The 18,993-nt window shown below is 43.9% G+C and overlaps 1 protein-coding gene across 1 annotated transcript; it reads right to left on the bottom strand.

The window, feature by feature from the left end:
* Positions 1 to 1,344: 1,344 nt before the first annotated feature.
* foxl2a (forkhead box L2a) lies at positions 1,345 to 3,085 on the bottom strand. The gene has a single exon (XM_038816585.1). It carries the CDS (start codon positions 2,817 to 2,819, stop codon positions 1,923 to 1,925), a length of 897 nt encoding a protein of 298 aa, XP_038672513.1. The 5' UTR covers positions 2,820 to 3,085; the 3' UTR covers positions 1,345 to 1,922.
* Between the last annotated feature and the right edge of the window lie 15,908 nt (positions 3,086 to 18,993).

Below are 18,993 nucleotides of genomic sequence, written 5' to 3'. Positions count from 1 at the left end.
GAATGATCTTTCCAAACACGTCATTTTTGCTTAGGAAGATCTCAGTCATTAATTGAACTAAACCATTCCAGTCTGACGCTCTGTTCGGTGAGTCCTATTTGTCAGGCCCGGCCTATTCAACAAACAGTAGCCAGGAAGATTGTCTGGTGTGCTCAAGGATTTAAATCCTTAGTAATTAATTCTTAACTCGAGAACATCCTGTTCATCTGTCCTCACCAGCCACAGATAAAACATAAAGGGAGCAAGAAGGATATTTTCAACCGTAAACTCCCATGAAACTGCCAAGATCAAAACGGTCAAATCCATCAAGCCTCTCCGTGCAACAACCATCCCCAACAGCACATCAAGATTAAAGAATCACAACAGCAATTAGCAGCTTGTAAACAAACCAAAAACCGATGTTATGGCGAATATTCGCTACAATGAAACCTCGTGGATTGTGGTCAGTGGTCGGCTTGAACTGTTTAACATAATCCAATTGCATTTAAAATAAATCTTGCTTCATTCGGGTCACGGCTAATTTTAATGAGAACATTACTGGATGCTTGCGTGCACGAGCAACAGGAATCCCATTGGATATATATCTCACCCAGTTGTCAACTTTGCGAGCTCCAAAATAAACGTGGAACGTTACCTTAATATCTTTGATCAATTATAGCGTTATAATAGTATTTCAAAACAACCAGCCAACACATAGAGTCGCTCTGTATCATCGGGTAAACATGCCCAAAGCGGGCAGAAGTGCAAACCGGATTTATAGAAACTGTCCCTGCAATGAAATGCCATCTGAACCATTCCATCATGAAGACCCGGCGAGCCACTGTCTCTGGGGTACAAATCCCCTACTTAAACTCCCACTAACTGCCAGGGAGTGCAATTTGATGGCATTTTCGATCTATTTTACTGTACAAGGCAAGTGACTGGAATTTAACGTGTTCAGAAATAACAATGACCTATATTAATAACTCTAATTAGCATGTAATTGGCCGTAAAGCGCGTTGGATGGTCCTGCGGTCGTGAAAGGTGCCATATAAATGCAAGTCGTTCTCAAATCTTAAATGGAGTTGAGTTTAACAAATGTAGCCGGCGGCAGTTTCATTGTTTTGAGTATGCAAATAGGCTGAATTAAATAACTATAATTAATTGACAGTCACACAACGGCATTGTATTTTTTAAAACCAAATTACACAATTGGAATTGCTCGCTTCGGGCCTACAGGTTGAATTAACTTCGTCAATAAATAAGCACGATTAAGAGAAAACAATTCTTAAAATAGGGAATTCACAATGGACGGTTGCAAAAGAAATAAACAAAACTTGACAAATCATCACATTTGAACAGAGGTGGTGGAAAATAGGGGCGTTTATTAAAGGTTACAAATCTAGAAAGTACAAGTAGAAAAAGTGCTATACATTTTAATTGGTCCCAAACTGCAGAACGAGCGGAGCTACCAACATGCAGAACTGTTACAAGAGCTTTAACATTCTTTAAACAAAAAAAAACCCAATGGCTAAAAGCTTGCTTAAAATTTGTGGCAATAGTTCTAAATGGAACAATGTTGTCAAGAAGTAAATTAAACGGATTTTAGTGGGCATCACATTGAAAAAAAAATTAAGACGACGTCAAGGATGAAAGTTCATCATCAGGAAAGGTAGTGTTATTTTGGACAGAGTTGGTCAGACATAGCTTTAAAAAAGACAAATCTACAAATGCTCTTATAGATAACAAATAGTTAACATACATTAAAAGATAGTTCATTCCCCAGATGGGCGTCTCATAGTTTTCTTGTTTTGTAAGATAAAATTTGAAATCACTTACACTACCTGGTGGGTGGGATTCACCACTGTAATGTTTGGCACAGTTTATAGAGAAAAATTTGGGGGACAGCACAATTATTTAATGAGAACTTGCCGGCGTTTGCCTTAAATGTCTATCCTTGTGTGCAATGCGCTGTGTTTACTGTCGTGATCCCAGTAGGAACAGTGCATCATGGACAGGTCTGCCGGCTGCCTGGCGCAGGGGAACTGCAGGCCGGCTCCATTGCTGGAAGAAGGCGGGGGAGCAGGGCTGAGTTGCTGGGGATGGGGGTGGTGGTGGTGGCTCATGCCGTTATAGGAGTTCACCATGCTGGGCAGGGCCATGCTCTGTACTCGCGTATAAGGGTTGTAGGACGCGTGCCCTGAAAGTCCCTTCACATTGACTGAACCGACGTTTCCAGCGGCCATTTGGCAGGAGGCGTAAGCCATGGGCGCAGGCGGCTGCCCGAGAGGCCAGGAATTGTTCATGAAAGTCGACTGCAAGTACTTGGGAGGGCCGATGTAGCCATAGCTGTCACTGGCGAATAAAGCCGCCTTGCTGTGTTGGAAATGGGTGGGGGGTGGTCGGAAAGGGCGCTTCATTCTTCTCCTCCTTCTATAGTTACCCTTTTCAAACATATCTTCGCAAGCCGGGTCTAGAGTCCAGTAATTACCCTTCCTCTCGCCGCCGCCTTCCCTGGGCACTTTGATAAAACACTCGTTGAGGCTCAGGTTGTGGCGGATGCTATTTTGCCAGCCTTTCTTGTTCTTCTCGTAGAACGGGAACTTGGTGATGATGTACTGATAGATGCCGGACAGAGTGAGCCGTTTCTCTGGACTCTCTCGGATAGCCATTGCAATGAGGGCCACATACGAATAAGGCGGTTTTTGAGTCGGATCGGGCTTCTCCGCAGTCTTGTCCGGGGATGACTCGCTCTTGACTCGGTCTTTGGCGCTCGGCGTGGAGATGTTGTCAGTCATCAGGACCAGAGTGTCATCCTCGGGATGCTGGTAAGTGGCCATCGTAAATATTAACGTCCTCGCTTCCCACTCTTCTGAAATGCAACACCGTGTCCTTCAATGATTGCAGCACCAGCAGCGCCTATAGTTGCAGTGCGAGTTTCTTGTTGATTTAAGTACCCAGGTCTGTACTTGTCCCAAAGTCTTGATCAAGTTCGTGGTTAGTTATCCCCCCCCCCTACAAATGTAATAAATGGTTGGTTACGAGTATGTATGTTCAGACAGCCCAAGCTGTGGATGTCTATCGCTTTAAGCCGTGCCCTTTTCGTCCCTTTGCCCAGAGAGAAATGCGTCCTCCTATTCGTGAATCTCTCAACCTATACCCTGCTTCCATTAGTGTAACTGATCATATTTCTGCTTACGTCATTCGCTCCCCCCCCCCCCCCCCCCCCATCAAACATTAGGACTTACTTCAAGTTAAATATCGCTTACATGTCAGTGGGACTGACTATTCTGTGTTCTTTTAAAAGTTAAATTCATGGAACATCAAAAGGCGCTCTTTTAAAAAAGGGCATATGTGGTTTTCATTGGGTTCGTGTCGCAGTCAGAGTGTGTGTCTATAGATGGACAATCTCAGGGACACTGCCACAGGGTCGAGAGAGCTCAGCACCCCTGATTGCCAGGAAGCTGCGTGACCTCCCAAATCCCCATGGAAATCCGCCAGGCTCTTTCCAAGTGCGCGAGAACGGAAAGGCAATCAATAAAAACAAAGCCGCTAATCACACGGCTATCTATGTGTTGAAGAAAAAAAAGCCCAGATTCCGAAACCCCTTGAGCTTTGTTCTATAAATCGCCCCGAAGCAGCGCGGTGATGCTAAATGTTAACACAATGAAGGATGATACAACCCGCCGATTGGGTTGGGCTATGTACTTGTCACTGACTGTACAGATAATGAATGACTTTCAGAATCGGCGAGTATAGAAAACCAGCAAATCCAGTTTGCATTGATCTAAATCAGATCACATGGCACCATGAACCTGACTTGAACATATGAAGCATGGAACAGGATTGACCTGAACCTCTCTCAATCCCTGTGTCCAAATTAGGAAGGTAATTACCAGCGACTGTAAAACGGGCCCATAGACTGTCCAGATCCCCACTGGGCGTGTAGAGTGCTCTGGATTTTCACCCCCGCCCCCCCCCCCCCTCCCTTGGAGTAAGGGATTATTTTTACTGGGGAGTTAGTGGGTGAGGGGCTGCTTGGCCACCCATGTCGGCAGTGTCTAGGAGCTATTTCCGCGCCTGCAGCCGGCGCAGGTGTACCAGCATAGTCATGTGTGTCATCACCTCGTTCACATTCCCCAGAGGAGATTCCGCACTCCTACTCCGAAAGCGTGAGGTTGTTCTCTCTCTCTCTGCCCCCCGCACCCTCCTATGTCACTAGAAAGGAAGCAGCCTTGGGATAGGAAATTCTGCTATTAGAGGTATTTCTCTTTTTTGTCACTTGCGGCGGGGGGGGGGGGGAGGGGCGTGGGACACGGCGGCTCCAACTTCGCTGTTAGCACCCCCCGGTCCGGGCAGCGACTGTTCCCAGGGAAACCTCCCTCACACAGATCGCCCCTTCTCTATAACGCAGTCAGGAAGCGCAGTGCAAACTCGGTACCGGCACACGCTTCTAGCACCCGCATTGGTGCTGGTGCTGATGGGGGGGGGGGGGGAGGGGGGGAGAGAACTGGGTCATGTGGCAGCGTTTTCCACTTCCATCTAAAACTTTCCATACCATTTCTCCCTGTGCGGATATGTATTTGGTAATGAATCGTTTCAGGTCAGGGGAAACGGTTTTGGCGTTTGACCTGAAGGCTTAATGCACATTCGTGATTTCGTTGCTCATTGAGTGATTGTGGAGCGAGTTTTCAACCTGCATCTTTGGTTTAATCAGAAACCAGTTTTGTGTGTGTGTGTGTAGGGGGGGGGGGGGGTTGTGGAAGGTGTTGCTGGCTGACTGCATCTGGAAAGTGGGAAATATTAGCCACCAGCTCCTGGTGGCCTTAAATCAAAAATGTCGCCGGTTCAGATGCTGTTTATCAAAAGTGTTGTTTGTAGATCTGTTTTTAAATAAATTGTACGGGACACGAGTGGTCCTGCCTTCATTCCTTGCCAGATTAATAAGGAATTGCTCTCTTAGTCATCGGCATTGTATGTGCATATTCAAAAATGAATTGGAATGAAGGCCATGTTCTGAGGAAGTGCTGATGAAATGTGTAACGGTGTAAGATTGAATGAAGCCGGACAAGGCAGCAGCATTAAATGGGGCAAAGTGCAGGCACGGCGCCTTTGAAGAATGTCTCTGTTGGTCAAAGGGCACTGTTGCACTGGTAGAGAAGAGGATTCATTTCCCGGAGCCGACTGGTCCCGCAAGGCACCACTGCGGCCACGTGAACCGTGCAAGGGAATCACACCCCCAACAGATATTTCATGCCCGCCAATGTTCAAAGAAAGATAGCTCGATGCGCTCGGGAGAAGGTTAAAGCATCGTTTGGTGCTGTGATCTCCACACCGACGCCCCCACCCCACCCCGCAACCAAACGACAGCCAGAACATGAATAGGAAAAAAACACATCTTCCGTTGGTATTCTTTACAGATGCATTCGAAAAACAAAGCACCAAAGCTGATTGGCGCCTTACAACTTTAGGGGAAGTGTACCATGCATGATCAGAATGTGTTTAGTTGCAGAAAGTTTAATTTTACATATACTTTTCTTTAGAAAAGGTGGATAGGAGTCTAGCCATCCTCATGAATTGTCTTGTCTAATGCAAGTCCAAAATACAATCCTCTCCTCTCCCCTCCCCCACCGAATACGTGAGCTTCTAACGTCGTCGAATCACAGCGACCCTATTAAAGATATTTCTCAATCTGAGCGAGGCATGGGTCTGTGACAGGCCTGACCGCACATAAATCAATTCTGGATTTGTCCAGTAGCTTCCCTGGGAGCTAGATAGAGGCAGTGGACTCCCAACTTCCTCTTTCCAGTCGCTATTGAATTAAAAAGAAAACTGGCGGTCAGATTTTACCTGAATGTTACGAAATAGCTGCTCCCACGTTTTAACAGTTGATTAGCCTGGATAACAAATGCTTATGTTTGTACGACTCGGTTCCAGTAATGGGAGTATGGCTCACACTAAATTCCTTTTACTTGAGCTGCACGCATGAGGGCGAAATGTGATCCCCCCCCCCCCCCCCCCTCGTTCTCTAAAAAATATATGTATTTCTTGAGCTAAAAGAAACACATCACCATACACAGGTAAACACTGAACAAACCGTCTAGTTTCTCTCACCCGCCCCGCCTCCAGTCCCGCCAACAAATCAATCTCGCATGAAGAAGTTATTGCTGTTTATCTGAAACGCTGCTCACAAATAGTCCAGATTCATATTCTGAGCGACAAAGTGATGTTAACTCGCCTAAGAAAAACGATCGGCTTTGTGCGGAGGGCCGGTGAGATAAGATCTGCTCTCAGCTTTGTCAGGAAGAGGTCTATGCGTTCAAACTTGGGTTTAATTTATTGCACAACCTGTTACATTTAGAATGTAGAAATGGCAGTAGGGCTGGAAAAGAAGTGACAGGGGTTTTAGAAATTGACATGAAATCTCCTGCATTTTAAACAAACATGTTTTTTTCCCCCAGACACTTGGGGAAATTAAATCTGCTCGGCAGAATTCATCCCTGGCAATTATGAGTGGCAGTTCAGAAAGACGCTGGAAATGGGGCTAGCTTCTGCGGTTTGCCATTGCTAAAAAAAAGAAATTTACCCCTCCACCCCACTCCTTTCCCTGAGGGACATGACTGAAGATGTCCCTTGGAAGAACGTTTCAGTCTATTTCAAATGACGACTCCTCCAAGTTACATATTGCTTATCCCACAGGCAATGGCAGGAATAAGAAGAGACCCCAATCACCATGAGAGTAAATTCATCTGCCCCCAAATTGACCGGCGAAGGGAGTTGTTTTAAACCTCATCAGGCTGCTAACTTGAGTGTAGGGTCCAAATGCTAGTGGGCCCACGTTATTATGGCATCTGTGGTATATTGAGTCACAATGACTGATATAGAATATAGAACATACAGTTCAGAAGGAGGCCTTTCGGCCCATCGAGTCTGCACCGACCCCCTTAAGCCCTCACTTCCACCCTATCCCTATAACCCAATAACTCCTCCGAACCTTTTGGACACTAAGGGCAATTTAGCATGTCCAATCCACCTAACCTGCAAGTCTTTGGACTGTGGGAGGAAACCGGAGCATCCGGAGGAAACCCATGCAGACACGGGGAGAACGTACAGACTCTGCACAGAGTGACCCAGCCGGGAATCGAACCTGGGACCCTGGCGCTGATATGTGATACTCTAGAACCAGCGAACCAACGTTTTCGTTCACGTTTAAAAACTTTAAATTCTCGATCTGAATAATGTAAACCCCAAAATAATGCACAGCAGTCATGGTTCTTTATAAAGCGCAAATAATTGATAATTTTTGTCCAAAATGTCAGATGAACTTTGTCGTGATATTTATCATATTGTTCATTTCAAATGGAAGCCTCCAAGCTATCTGCTTATTTGTCACATGATAATTTGTAGTTAAAATTTAGTAGGCAATTAAAATGCAGAGGGGGTATTCGAAAACATTTCACATTCCCGACTATCACAAAGGCGAAACATGCCAATCTAAACGAAACGGTAACAGAATCCTCAGAAAAATAAATGTCAAACAAGCCCCGCTCTCAGATGTGTATTAATGATGCACAGGGAATAATGCTCGGAGCATGCCATTGCCAAAGGAGACACTCGGCTCACACTCGTGCTTGAATTAGCTCACAGCCCCTATCCCAGCAACTGACGCCGGCGAATCACTCAATGCCGTCCATTGTTGCTTTGAAACGTGTTATCTGGCCCCTCATCTCCGCATTTCTGCTTTTAATGCAACCAACACAACACCTGCATTTCTTTGCACCTTTGAGAGCTGGCTCCGCAACTCAGATCAGACATTCACCTCTCCCAGTTCGGAATTAGAATCACAAAAACGGTTACAGCGCGAATGGAGGCCGTTCGGCCCGTCATGATCGCGCGTCGGATCCCTGGAAGAACATTTACCGAATCCTATCACCCCCACCCCCCAACCCCTTTCTCCGCGCCACCTTTCTCCGTAACATGGTTAATTTTCTGTTTGGATGAATATCAATTCCCTTTTGAAAGCCACGGTTGTATCTGCCTCCCCTCACTTCCAAGCAGTGTATTCCAGATTCGAACCGTGCATTCAAACTCTTTCGACCATCTCCGCCCTGGACCATTCCGCCAAGGGGACACGTTTCTCCCCATCCCCAATGCTTTAACACCCCTTCCCCCCACCTTCAACACTGTGCACATATACCCCCGAGAGCCCTCTTGCTCCTGTGCCCCCTTCAGAATCCTATCCTTTACCTGTCCCCATTATTCCTATCAGGATGGCCTCAATTCACTCTTCTCTAAATTCAATTCCATCTGCTCATTCCATCAGCCTGTCTAAGTCCTCTTGAAGTCTGCCCTCTCATATCATGATACTCTCAAATTTGAAGTCATCTGCAAATTTTGAAATTGTGCCCTGCACACCCAAGTCTAGGTCATTAATATAGATCGAGAAGAAAACAGCGGTCCTAAAGCGTGAAACACCAGCGTGAACCGAAAAGCAACCGTTCACCACCATGTTCTGTTCCGTCTCACTCAGCCAACGCCATCAATGTCCCTGCTATTAAAAAAGGGCTCTCTATGCGCTTCATCAAATTACAGAGACAAGGAATTCCGAGTGAGGAAACACTTGGGATGGCTTTGGGGATTTAAAAAAATGCTAGTGATTTAAAATACTTTTATGACACTGTTGTTCTTACTAGTCGCAAACAAACCAATCACAGGGGAACTGCTAAACAGTAGATGGGGGAGGGGTGATATTAGTAGCTATACGTGGTTAAACGTTTTTTTATAAAATATCAAATTAACAATTCAAATACAAATGTACAATAGATTCAGTCAATCAAATCAGAGGAATTAGGATTCAAAGTAAACAAATAACCTGCCTCCTGAAAGTTTTCCGTGCAAGCAACAATGAGGAGTTATAGGCTGAATTTACAACTGTCCATAAATAAAAAGCAACAAACAAGATTCTCGGCATTCTAGAACTGTTTGTCCAGATACTTGTTTGCTGTCGTTTGAAACTGCTGTTTCTCATTTGAAAAAGAATTGAAATCTACTGTCAGTAGTTATATACTGAATTAGCTGACAACAACCTTCTTTCCAAACCTTGAAATTGACCTCAATGTGGCATAGAGGGAATGTTGGAAAGTGATACTACAGTGTGAATAACTGACTCGTAGAAGTGATATTGGTGTTTTTTTGTTGGCGAATAAAATGTTATCATTGCGCCTGTGGACGAGAATGATAGATTTATTAACCCCCAGCATTCAATCAATGAACTATTTGCTTATGAGAACCAGCTGTAGGAAATTGAACTGTTCAGTGAAATATTTCTGTAAATTGTTCATTGGGTTCCTGAAATACTTGGTGCTGGCTGAATGATAACCGATTGATGTTGGAACACCGCTCCACCATACAATATAAAACCAGGTTATTCATGAAGGTCCTGCCTTCTCAACCTTGCCCGTCGCCTGAGATGTGGTGATCCTCAGGTTAAATCACCACCAGTCAGATCTCCCCCTCAAAGCAGCCTACGGTCACCTGGGGACTATGGCGACTTTGCACTTACACTTTAATAAAACCAGAGTTAGAGTAAGCACTGCACCAAATAAACGTGGCATCACCAGTGACAGGCTAGAACGGTTGTGCTTTAGTGAATGGCCGAGTTTTTCATCAGCTACCGGTAGTATATTTAAAGGACAGGTAGATCCGTTTCCCTTACACAAGACAAGGTAATGGAAAACACAAACCTATGAGTAGAGGTGTCCCATTATGTTGCCTAAACATTTACCGGCAATGGTGTTACAGAATTGTCTGCAGAACGGTTACTCAAATTCGCCAATAAGTTCAATTTCTATACTTGTTTTGGATACAGACCCGTAAAGATAGGGAAGTTCCTGCTTCTAAGTGTTGCTCTTGGTCTCAATAATATTTCAACCTACGTTCAAGGACATGAAATAATGGAAGGCGCGAACTATGCATCTAGACATGGATCTCGTTTGTATGTTTTTTATATATATAATGTGTTACATAAGACATACAAAACAACTTGTCAAAGCACAAGAAATGTATTTTTATTATAACCTGAGCTTTGATCATCGCATGCGTCACCGTTGATTTGGAGGAGTAGCAATACATCAGCAATAAGCTCAACTAACCCGCATTTAAAACAAACAACATTTATCTGGGAAAAATCAGCAAGAGATTAAAAGCAATTGAAATTCCGTCTGGTTCGCTCACACTGCCGCGCGCTTGAACCCTGGAGTAAAAGACAGCACATGCCATAGACCTATCTGTACCAGTCAAATAGAGCGCATGCCGTGGACTCATCTGTACCAGTCAAATAGAGCGCATGCCATGGACTCATCTGTACCAGTCAGACAATATCCTGAAAAAAGGCGACAGTTCTTTTCGAAATTGAGTATGGAAGGGTCAACTTATTATCTTACTGCTGTAATATTGGCTCTCGTCAATTGCTTCCTGTCATACAAGTGGACGTGTACGTACAACTTAATAATATCTAGATGCACGTGCAGTCCAAAATATTCATTGAGCGCAATACCAAGATGAGATGTAAAAGTTACTTCAAATGCTCCATCTTAAACATTCCCCCACTTTAAAAGTTTCCATCGTTTCAGCTGTTTCTACATACAATATGCAACGTAAATTGTTTAATATACAACTTCTGTTTCCCGTTCATTATTGCAGGAATAGGTGCAATAATTCATCAAACGAACGTGACGTATCGATCGCACGGCATCGGAAAAGCTTTAAGTTTTTTGAGTGGATGGAATTGCTCAGCAAGCGTCACAAAACTAACGTTTAACGATTCGCTGACGAAAACACCCAGAAATACCACAAATTAGCAGCACGGGTTTGCTTTAAGAACTTGCAATTGTGTAACGAATTCCCGTTCAGACAATGGCAATTTTAACACCTTCTGGTTGACATTGGTGAGATTGACATCTTATGGATTCAGCTTACCTGTTGCGAAATGTAACAATATTTTTCCTGAACACAATTGACAACGTGGTCACACCTGAAGGATTACTCGTGATACGGTGGAAAGTGGATTTGTTAGCAATTCTTCCCCATGGAAACGATTACTTTGTAAGACAATCCCTCCCCCACCCCCAATTAACCCGCTCTTGTAAACAATACCCACATTTTGTGAAGCACACAAAGGTTAGAAATGTTTGATTTGTGACAGAGTTGTAACTGGACAGCTACCGACCAACAAAAGCTTTGCATAGCGGTAAATCATTGTCTATTAATATTCTAGTGTTCAGATTAACGGGCTGCACCATATTTACCAAAAGATTCAAGAAGCAAAACTTTCGAACAAAGAAGTGCCTTGATGTACAACGTACTTCCACTTGTGGAAATGATACGGTTACATCAGACCCTAGGTCACAACAAGGCGGCAGTAATATTTCAAATATGAGTTTTTATTCCTTACATGTGGAATTTATTTCCCGTGTGTCTTGGATTCTATAAACATATGCACAGAACACAAAACCACAAATGCACGAAAAAGTTTTTGCAGACTGCATTGGTGGAAAATGTGATCCAAAAGGTCGATTGCTTCTACTTGCCTTGTTAATTATTAGTTTCAGTCCTTGCAGTTTATTAACTACTGTAAACTCTTTCGCAGTAAATAGAATTCCCAAACATACAACTCACGCGACTCATTTGGCGCGTTTCACACCTTTTCGCCCCTCCCATAATCTCCCAAGCAGATTCCTACACGGGGAAGAATGAATAGAATTGCTTTGGTGCCGAACATGATCTCCAACAATGGGCAAAGTAAAACGGCATCAAGTCGTACACCTCGCCCATTCACCTGCTACGTAAACCAAGTGCAATTGGCGTTTTACTGAATTGATGTCAAGGACAATTTCTAAATTGTACCCGCTACGCCTCCAACAGGGTATCTACTAGAAATTGTACTGTTATGGAAAATAAGTAATCTCCGGCTGAATACCTATGACAACAAAATAACATTTATGCCGGGAAACGACAAACACCAAAGGTTAGTTAGGAGCAGTTTCATTCAGCAAGCACCAAAAATAGCGAGGCCACTTAATGATGTCGGCATCACTTTAACCCCACCATCCCATCTGAAATGAAACGACGATTAGCTCCAGTGCTTGTAGGTTACTGACCTTTTCTTGTCTATTTTTCTAGACATTTAGCTGGGACAAGGGGCAAATCTACCACAGGAACACAACCCGAGAAAGACTCTGGTAAGACTCTGACTGAAAAATCAGTGAAATTCTAGGTCTCTGTCATTTCGACAAGGCATTGAATGCGAAGAGATAGATGGGTTCCTCGCCCAGTTGTTTTTGATATCGGAATTTAAGATTATAAAGGAGTCCAGCATTTTTAGTGAATTAGATATAACTGCAAAATCTGTATTGAATTAACCTCTTAATTGAAATAGAGTATATGCAAACAAATTCCTGCCAACACGCAAAACATCCAATGAGGTTGACAACATCAATGGCAGGCAGTTAAAACATCACAATGCGGAGTAATTTACATTGGTGGTAAAATCGTCCTTAGAAACTTGATCATTCTACTACGAGTTTCTGCTAACCCAAAACCTATTATCGAACAACGGGCCCAGCTAGTTTGATCAGGACCACGCTCTGGTCATAATCATCTCATTTGTCAATGACTCCCCGTTTACTCTTCACAATAAGTGATGTAAAGGAGAACGTCGTGGTTTTTGAAACATCTCAAGAGGTCAAAAATGGGGAAAGGAAATAATTCATAATCCTGTGTCAATGAAAAAACTGAACCTATTTTTTGTGAAGAGCTATATTGACCGTCCACTCAAGAACCACAATTCTGTCTTTAATAAGTTAATATCATTAGGGTGTTGGGGGGAATTATTTTAATTAAAACATACAATGGTTAGGTGAGATATAAGGAGCAGGCTATGCAGAGTGAGTTTTAAATTGTTCTCGTTTTACATAACAAAAGCAGATTGAATAATTGCATATAGGTAAATACAATTATTCACCAGACAATTTGATCATGCATTGTTCCAGTGCTGAATATCTGTATCCTTGTAGACCCTCAGTTCACAATAAAATGCTACCCATTAGCAAAATGTTTTTGATAGCGATCCATTTTGGTTCCCCCTCCCATCCTCTGCTCCCCCCTCACTCTTCTGAGAAATCTTAGAGCATTTTTTTCTTCTGCACCCGAACGACCTTGATAATGCCGATCCTCTCTACAAAACAATGCAGCAGAACACACAATGCAGAACACTCCGCATCATTCCTCCTACTTGTTCCATTTAGGCTGAGCGTGAAAAACACAACGTACCTCATTTTCTACACAATCTACTGCACATGGCACATTCCCACGTATAGAGAGGCGATTGGGCTGGAAACAAATGATATTTAAAGTCCCAAATAGCAGAAAATGAGCCCTGTTCTACTGAAGGGAATACCAGCGAACAACCTCATTTGAATTTGGCCGTCACACAGTCCAAAAAGTCTAATAATCCCCGTGCCAATATTATATCTTAAGGAATGAAGGAATTACAGCCAATTTGGTTTTTAAAAAATGATAGCGACCGAGAAACAACAAATCCATACAAACCGATTAAGTAGAACCGCAGCTCAGTACTTTGCAAAGCATTAAAATCACTATAATTAATTCTCAAATATAAAGTTATTCGTAAAATAAATGAGTCTCACATCAGTATTACGGTCCGCGGAATAAGCAGGTTAGTCTGTGCGATATTGTTCTTTTGAAGATTATATTGAGATACATTTTATTTATAGGATTAGGAAAGGTGCATATGGGGGCTGGCTAGACAGCTCGCGTATGGATCAGATTAACGGTCACAGAACAGGGTTTCGCTCCCCGTTCCGGATGAGTTAGACTGCGGGGCTAGCCTCCTCACCCTACCCCGAGTTAAAGAGCAACAGTGCATTCTGATGTGGTTTGGCAGATAATAGTCACGGAGTTGCCCTTCGGGTAGAGCACTGAAGAAGATGGGGACATTGAGTCTAATGCTCAGAGAGAAACATGGAGGGAACCGCAAACTCTGACTGTTTTGGGGGGGATTATGAACCTCCTTTCTTTATTGGAGCTGGGCTAACAGATCAGCAAGACGAGAGACCAAAGCAAACAGCTCTCTCCTCTTGAAACGGCGCTCAGAGCGCAGAAGGGTCTCACAGAGCTCCCAGAGTGGCATTTGTAACAACCCAGACTCTGGGAATAATTAACCCTCCAGATGAACATGGAGGGAGGGGGGGGGGGGGGGGGGGGGGGGGGCAAGATTTCTTATCGAAGCCGCGGCTTTATTTGAAACACAGCATCGTGTACCTACATTCCTTACAGGTTAAAAGTGCCAGAGTCTCTTCCCCCCGGCGTTTGAGTTCCACATGTTTTCATAACCGTTTTCTATTTGATCGCAAGCTCAATACTTCCGTCCTATTTTAAACGACTTTGTTCAAAATACAATCTGTAACAACATTTCCAATAGAGACAGATTAGAAATTCTAGCCACGTGTTTTCTGTGCCGAAGGTGCAAATGTGCACGCTCCGCATGCCTTTTATCTTGTTCCCGTCGAGACTTCCAGTTGGACCAAATGCAACGCCGGATTGAGAGTCGTTCTTGTTTAATTTCTTGTGGCTGCTGAGATATTCTGGAAGTGCAAAGGTTTGAGGTCTCTAAACACACAATATGCGAGTGTTGAAAACAAAAAGCTGCCGAACAGCAACTGACCCCGGAAACTGGGGAATGGGGGTGCGTGAGGTGCGAAGGGGTTAAATCGATTCGGCAGCAGTTTTACATTAGCAGAAACCGTTCTTGAAATAGGGGTGGAAAAGGCAGCGACACAGAGGACATCTGGCTGTCGATAAATGCGAAGGAGTATGCAAAGTGTACAAGTTCACCCATAGGATACAATCCTGCACTTTGAATACAAACCACAAACAGTATGTCATTTATGCAAACAATATGTCATATATGTACTGACGCGTTACATAACTATGAAACACTGCAGCTACCGCCAGGCATAAGGCACAGAAACAAGGATGCCTGCTAACAATAACTAAATACAGAACATAAACCCCTAGGTAACATCAATTTGATCCAGGCCTCCATCTTCTCTGTTAAACACACAGTTCCACTTTAAATTCTGTACAATTATCGACGTCAGCCATATGGTTTTCAACGCATTTAAATATATTCAAAAATAATACTCGCAGCTGCTTCCTATTTATGATGTCGAAGGCTCTGGAAACGCGGCAGAATTCCAATTATTTCTAGCTGGGCAACTTGCATTTCACAGGTTGCTGAGAAAAAAAGGTGTAAAGAGGTTTCCCCTCAAAGTGAGCACAATGGCAGTTTAGCCAAGAGAGAAATATAGCGTTTAAGAATTTTTAAAAACCCTGGGAAGTCGAAAGGCTGTTATCTAACCCAACACTCTAGCGCCTACAGTAACTAAAGGAAGACCCACAAGGTTGTTTCTTTTTAAACTGCACTCACAGGCGTCATGATGTTGGCTTTCGGAGCATTCTAAGGTGGAGAGCAGATGACTTCAGATCTTTTTGCCCTTCACAATGTGCCTCGTTCCAGGTGGTTCCTGCTTCTCAGAACACCCTTTGTTATCTGCTCCCACACAGTGCAAGGCCTATTGGCCTCTTCCGATTTCCAGCACAGATCCAAGCCACATTACTTTTCCTTTCCACAGAGTCTCACTTGCAAGTCGGAGCTTTGTTCTCCTGATCTCTTATCTTCCTTTCTTCAGCTGATCAAAGTTTGCTTGTCTGATTTCTAAGCTGCCGCAGCAGTGTGGACCTGCTGTGTTTGTACATCAGATTTGCTGTTAGGAGACATGCCTGACTTCAAGTTGCAAAGGAGTCACAAATTCATCCATGCTTTTCCAGCTCCCATCCCATCACAGACTCAATACCCTTGCCACTGACAGCATCCCCTTCACCAGACAACTCATCGCACTGAACGAGACTGTATGAAACCCACAGACAAGCGTCAAAGCACACATCCTCATCCACTTCAAAATATTGTGTACCTCCTCTTCTACCTCAGCGTCACTGCCATTGAAGACATTTTCCATGCGTTTTCGCCTCTTGAATTCATATGATTAATTTCATCCTTGCTAATGTTTTATCATATGTTCTCCCAAATTTCCACAAATTGTTCAAAACTCAGCCAGCCATATCGTGTAATGTACTAAGTCCCAATTGATTAGCATATCCATCCTTACTATCTTAGATTGGCTTCTGTAACATATCACCTAGCTTCACCCTGTCTATATAACCGATCACCTAGCTCCACCCATCTCTATAACTGATCACCTAGCTCCACCCGTCTATATAACCTATCACCTAGCTTCACCCTGTCTATATTACCGATCACCTAGCTTTACCCTGTCTATATTACCGATCACCTAGCTTCACCCTGTCTATATTACTGATCACCTAGCTTCACCCTGTCTATATTACCGATCACCTAGCTTCACCCTGTCTATATTACCGATCACCTAGCTTCACCCTGTCTATATTACCGATCACCTAGCTTCACCCTGTCTATATAACCGATCACCTAGCTCCACCCATCTCTATAACTGATCACCTAGCTCCACCGTCTATATAACCTATCACCTAGCTTCACCCTGTCTATATTACCGATCACCTAGCTTCACCCTGTCTATATAACCGATCACCTAGCTTCACCCTGTCTATATTACCGATCACCTAGCTTCACCCTGTCTATATTACCGATCACCTAGCTTCACCCTGTCTATATAACCGATCACCTAGCTCCACCCATCTCTATAACTGATCACCTAGCTCCACCGTCTATATAACCTATCACCTAGCTTCACCCTGTCTATATTACCGATCACCTAGCTTCACCCTGTCTATATAACCGATCACCTAGCTTCACCCTGTCTATATTACCGATCACCTAGCTTCACCCTGTCTATATTACCGATCACCTAGCTTCACCCTGTCTATATTACCGATCAGCGAGCTTCACCCTGTCTATATAACCAATCACCTAGCTCCACCCGTCTATATAACCTATCACCTAGCTTCACCCTGTCTATATTACCGATCACCTAGCTTCACCCTGTCTATATTACCGATCATCTAGCTTCACCCTGTCTATATTACCGATCACCTAGCTTAAAACATAGAACATAGAACACTACAGCGCAGTAAGGGCCCTTCGGCCCTCGATGTTGCGCCGACCTGTGAAACCATCTGAAGCCTATCTGACCTGCACTATTCCATTTTCATCCATATGTCTATCCAGTGACCACTTAAATGCCCTTAAAGTTGGCGAGTCTACTACTGTTGCAGGCAGGGCGTTCCACACCCCTACTACTCTCTGAGTAAAGAAACTGCCTCTGATATCTGTCCTATATCTATCACCCCTCAATTTAAAGCTATGTCCCCTCGTGTTGGTCATCACCATCCGAGGAAAAAGACTCTCACTGTCCACCCTATCTAACCCTCTGACTATCTTATATGTCTCTATTAAGTCACCTCTCAGCCTTCTCCTCTCTAACGAAAACAACCTCAATTCCCTGAGCCTTTCCTCGTAAGACCTTCCCTCCATACCAGGCAACATCCTAGTAAATCTCCTCTGAACCCTTTCCAAAGCTTCCACATCCTTCCTATAATGTGGTGACCAGAACTGCACGCAGTACTCCAGGTGCGGCCGCACCAGAGTTATGTACAGCTGCAGCATGACCTTGTGGTTCCGAAACTCAATCCCCCTGCTTATAAAGGCTAGCACACCATATGCCTTCTTAACAGCCCTATTAACCTGGGTGGCAACTTTCAGGGATTTATGTACCTGGATGCCGAGATCTCTCTGTTCATCTACACTACCAAGAATCTTACCATTCGCCCAGTACTCTGCATTCCTGTTACTCCTTCCAAAGTGAGCCACCTCACACTTTTCAGCATTAAACTCCATCTGCCACCTCTCAGCCCAGCTCTGCAGCTTATCTATGTCCCTCTGTATCCTACAACATCCTTCAGCACTATCCACAACTCCACCTACCTTCGTGTCATCTGCAAATTTACTAACCCATCCTTCCCGTACCAGCCTCCCCGGACAGGCGCCGGAATGTGGCGACTAGGGGCTTTTCACAGTAACTTCATTGAAGCCTACTCGTGACAATAAGCGATTTTCATTTCATTTTTCATTCTACACCCTCTTCCAGGCCATTTATAAAAATGACAAAAAGCAGTGGCCCCAAAACAGATCCTTGCGGTACACCACTAGTAACTGAACTCCAGGATGAACATTTGCCATCAACCACCACCCTCTGTCTTCTTTCAGCTAGCCAATTACTGATCCAAACCGCTAAATCACCTTCAATTCCATACTTCCTTATTTTCTGCAATAGCCTACCGTGGGGAACCTTATCAAACGCCTTACTGAAATCCATATACACCACATCAACAGCTTTACCCTGATCCACCTGTTTGGTCACCTTCTCAAAAAACTCAATAAGGTTTGTGAGGCATGACCTACCCTTCACAAAACCGTGTTGACTATCGCTAATCAACTTGTTCTTTTCAAGATGATTATAAACCCTATCTCTTATAACCTTTTCCAACATTTTACCCACAACCAAAGTAAGGCTCACAGGTCTATAATTACCAGGGTTGTCTCTACTCCCCTTCTTGAACAAGGGGACAACATTTGCTATCCTCCAGTCTTCCGGCACTATTCCTGTCGACAAAGACGACATAAAGATCAAGGACAAAGGCTCTGCAATCTCCTCCCTGGCTTCCCAGAGAATCCTAGGATAAATCCCATCTGGCCCAGGGGACTTATCTATTTTGACATTTTCCAAAATTGCTAACACCTCCTCCTTTTGAACCTCAATTCCATCTAGCCTGGTCGACTGAACCTGAGTGTTCTCCTCGACAACATTGTCTTTCTCCAGTGTAAACACTGATGAAAAATATCCATTTAATGCTTCCCCTATCTCCTCTGATTCCACACAC

Source organism: Scyliorhinus canicula, chromosome 13, assembly GCF_902713615.1.
Source record: "Scyliorhinus canicula chromosome 13, sScyCan1.1, whole genome shotgun sequence".
Lineage (NCBI taxonomy): Eukaryota > Metazoa > Chordata > Chondrichthyes > Carcharhiniformes > Scyliorhinidae > Scyliorhinus > Scyliorhinus canicula.
Note: the sequence above shows the minus strand (reverse complement) of the source record. Positions and strands in the feature narration are given on the sequence as shown.

Excerpts from the sequence above, each read along its gene's own strand:
- foxl2a (XM_038816585.1), bottom strand. The coding sequence starts at position 2,819 with ATGGCCACTTACCAGCATCCCGAGGATGACACTCTGGTCCTGATGACT.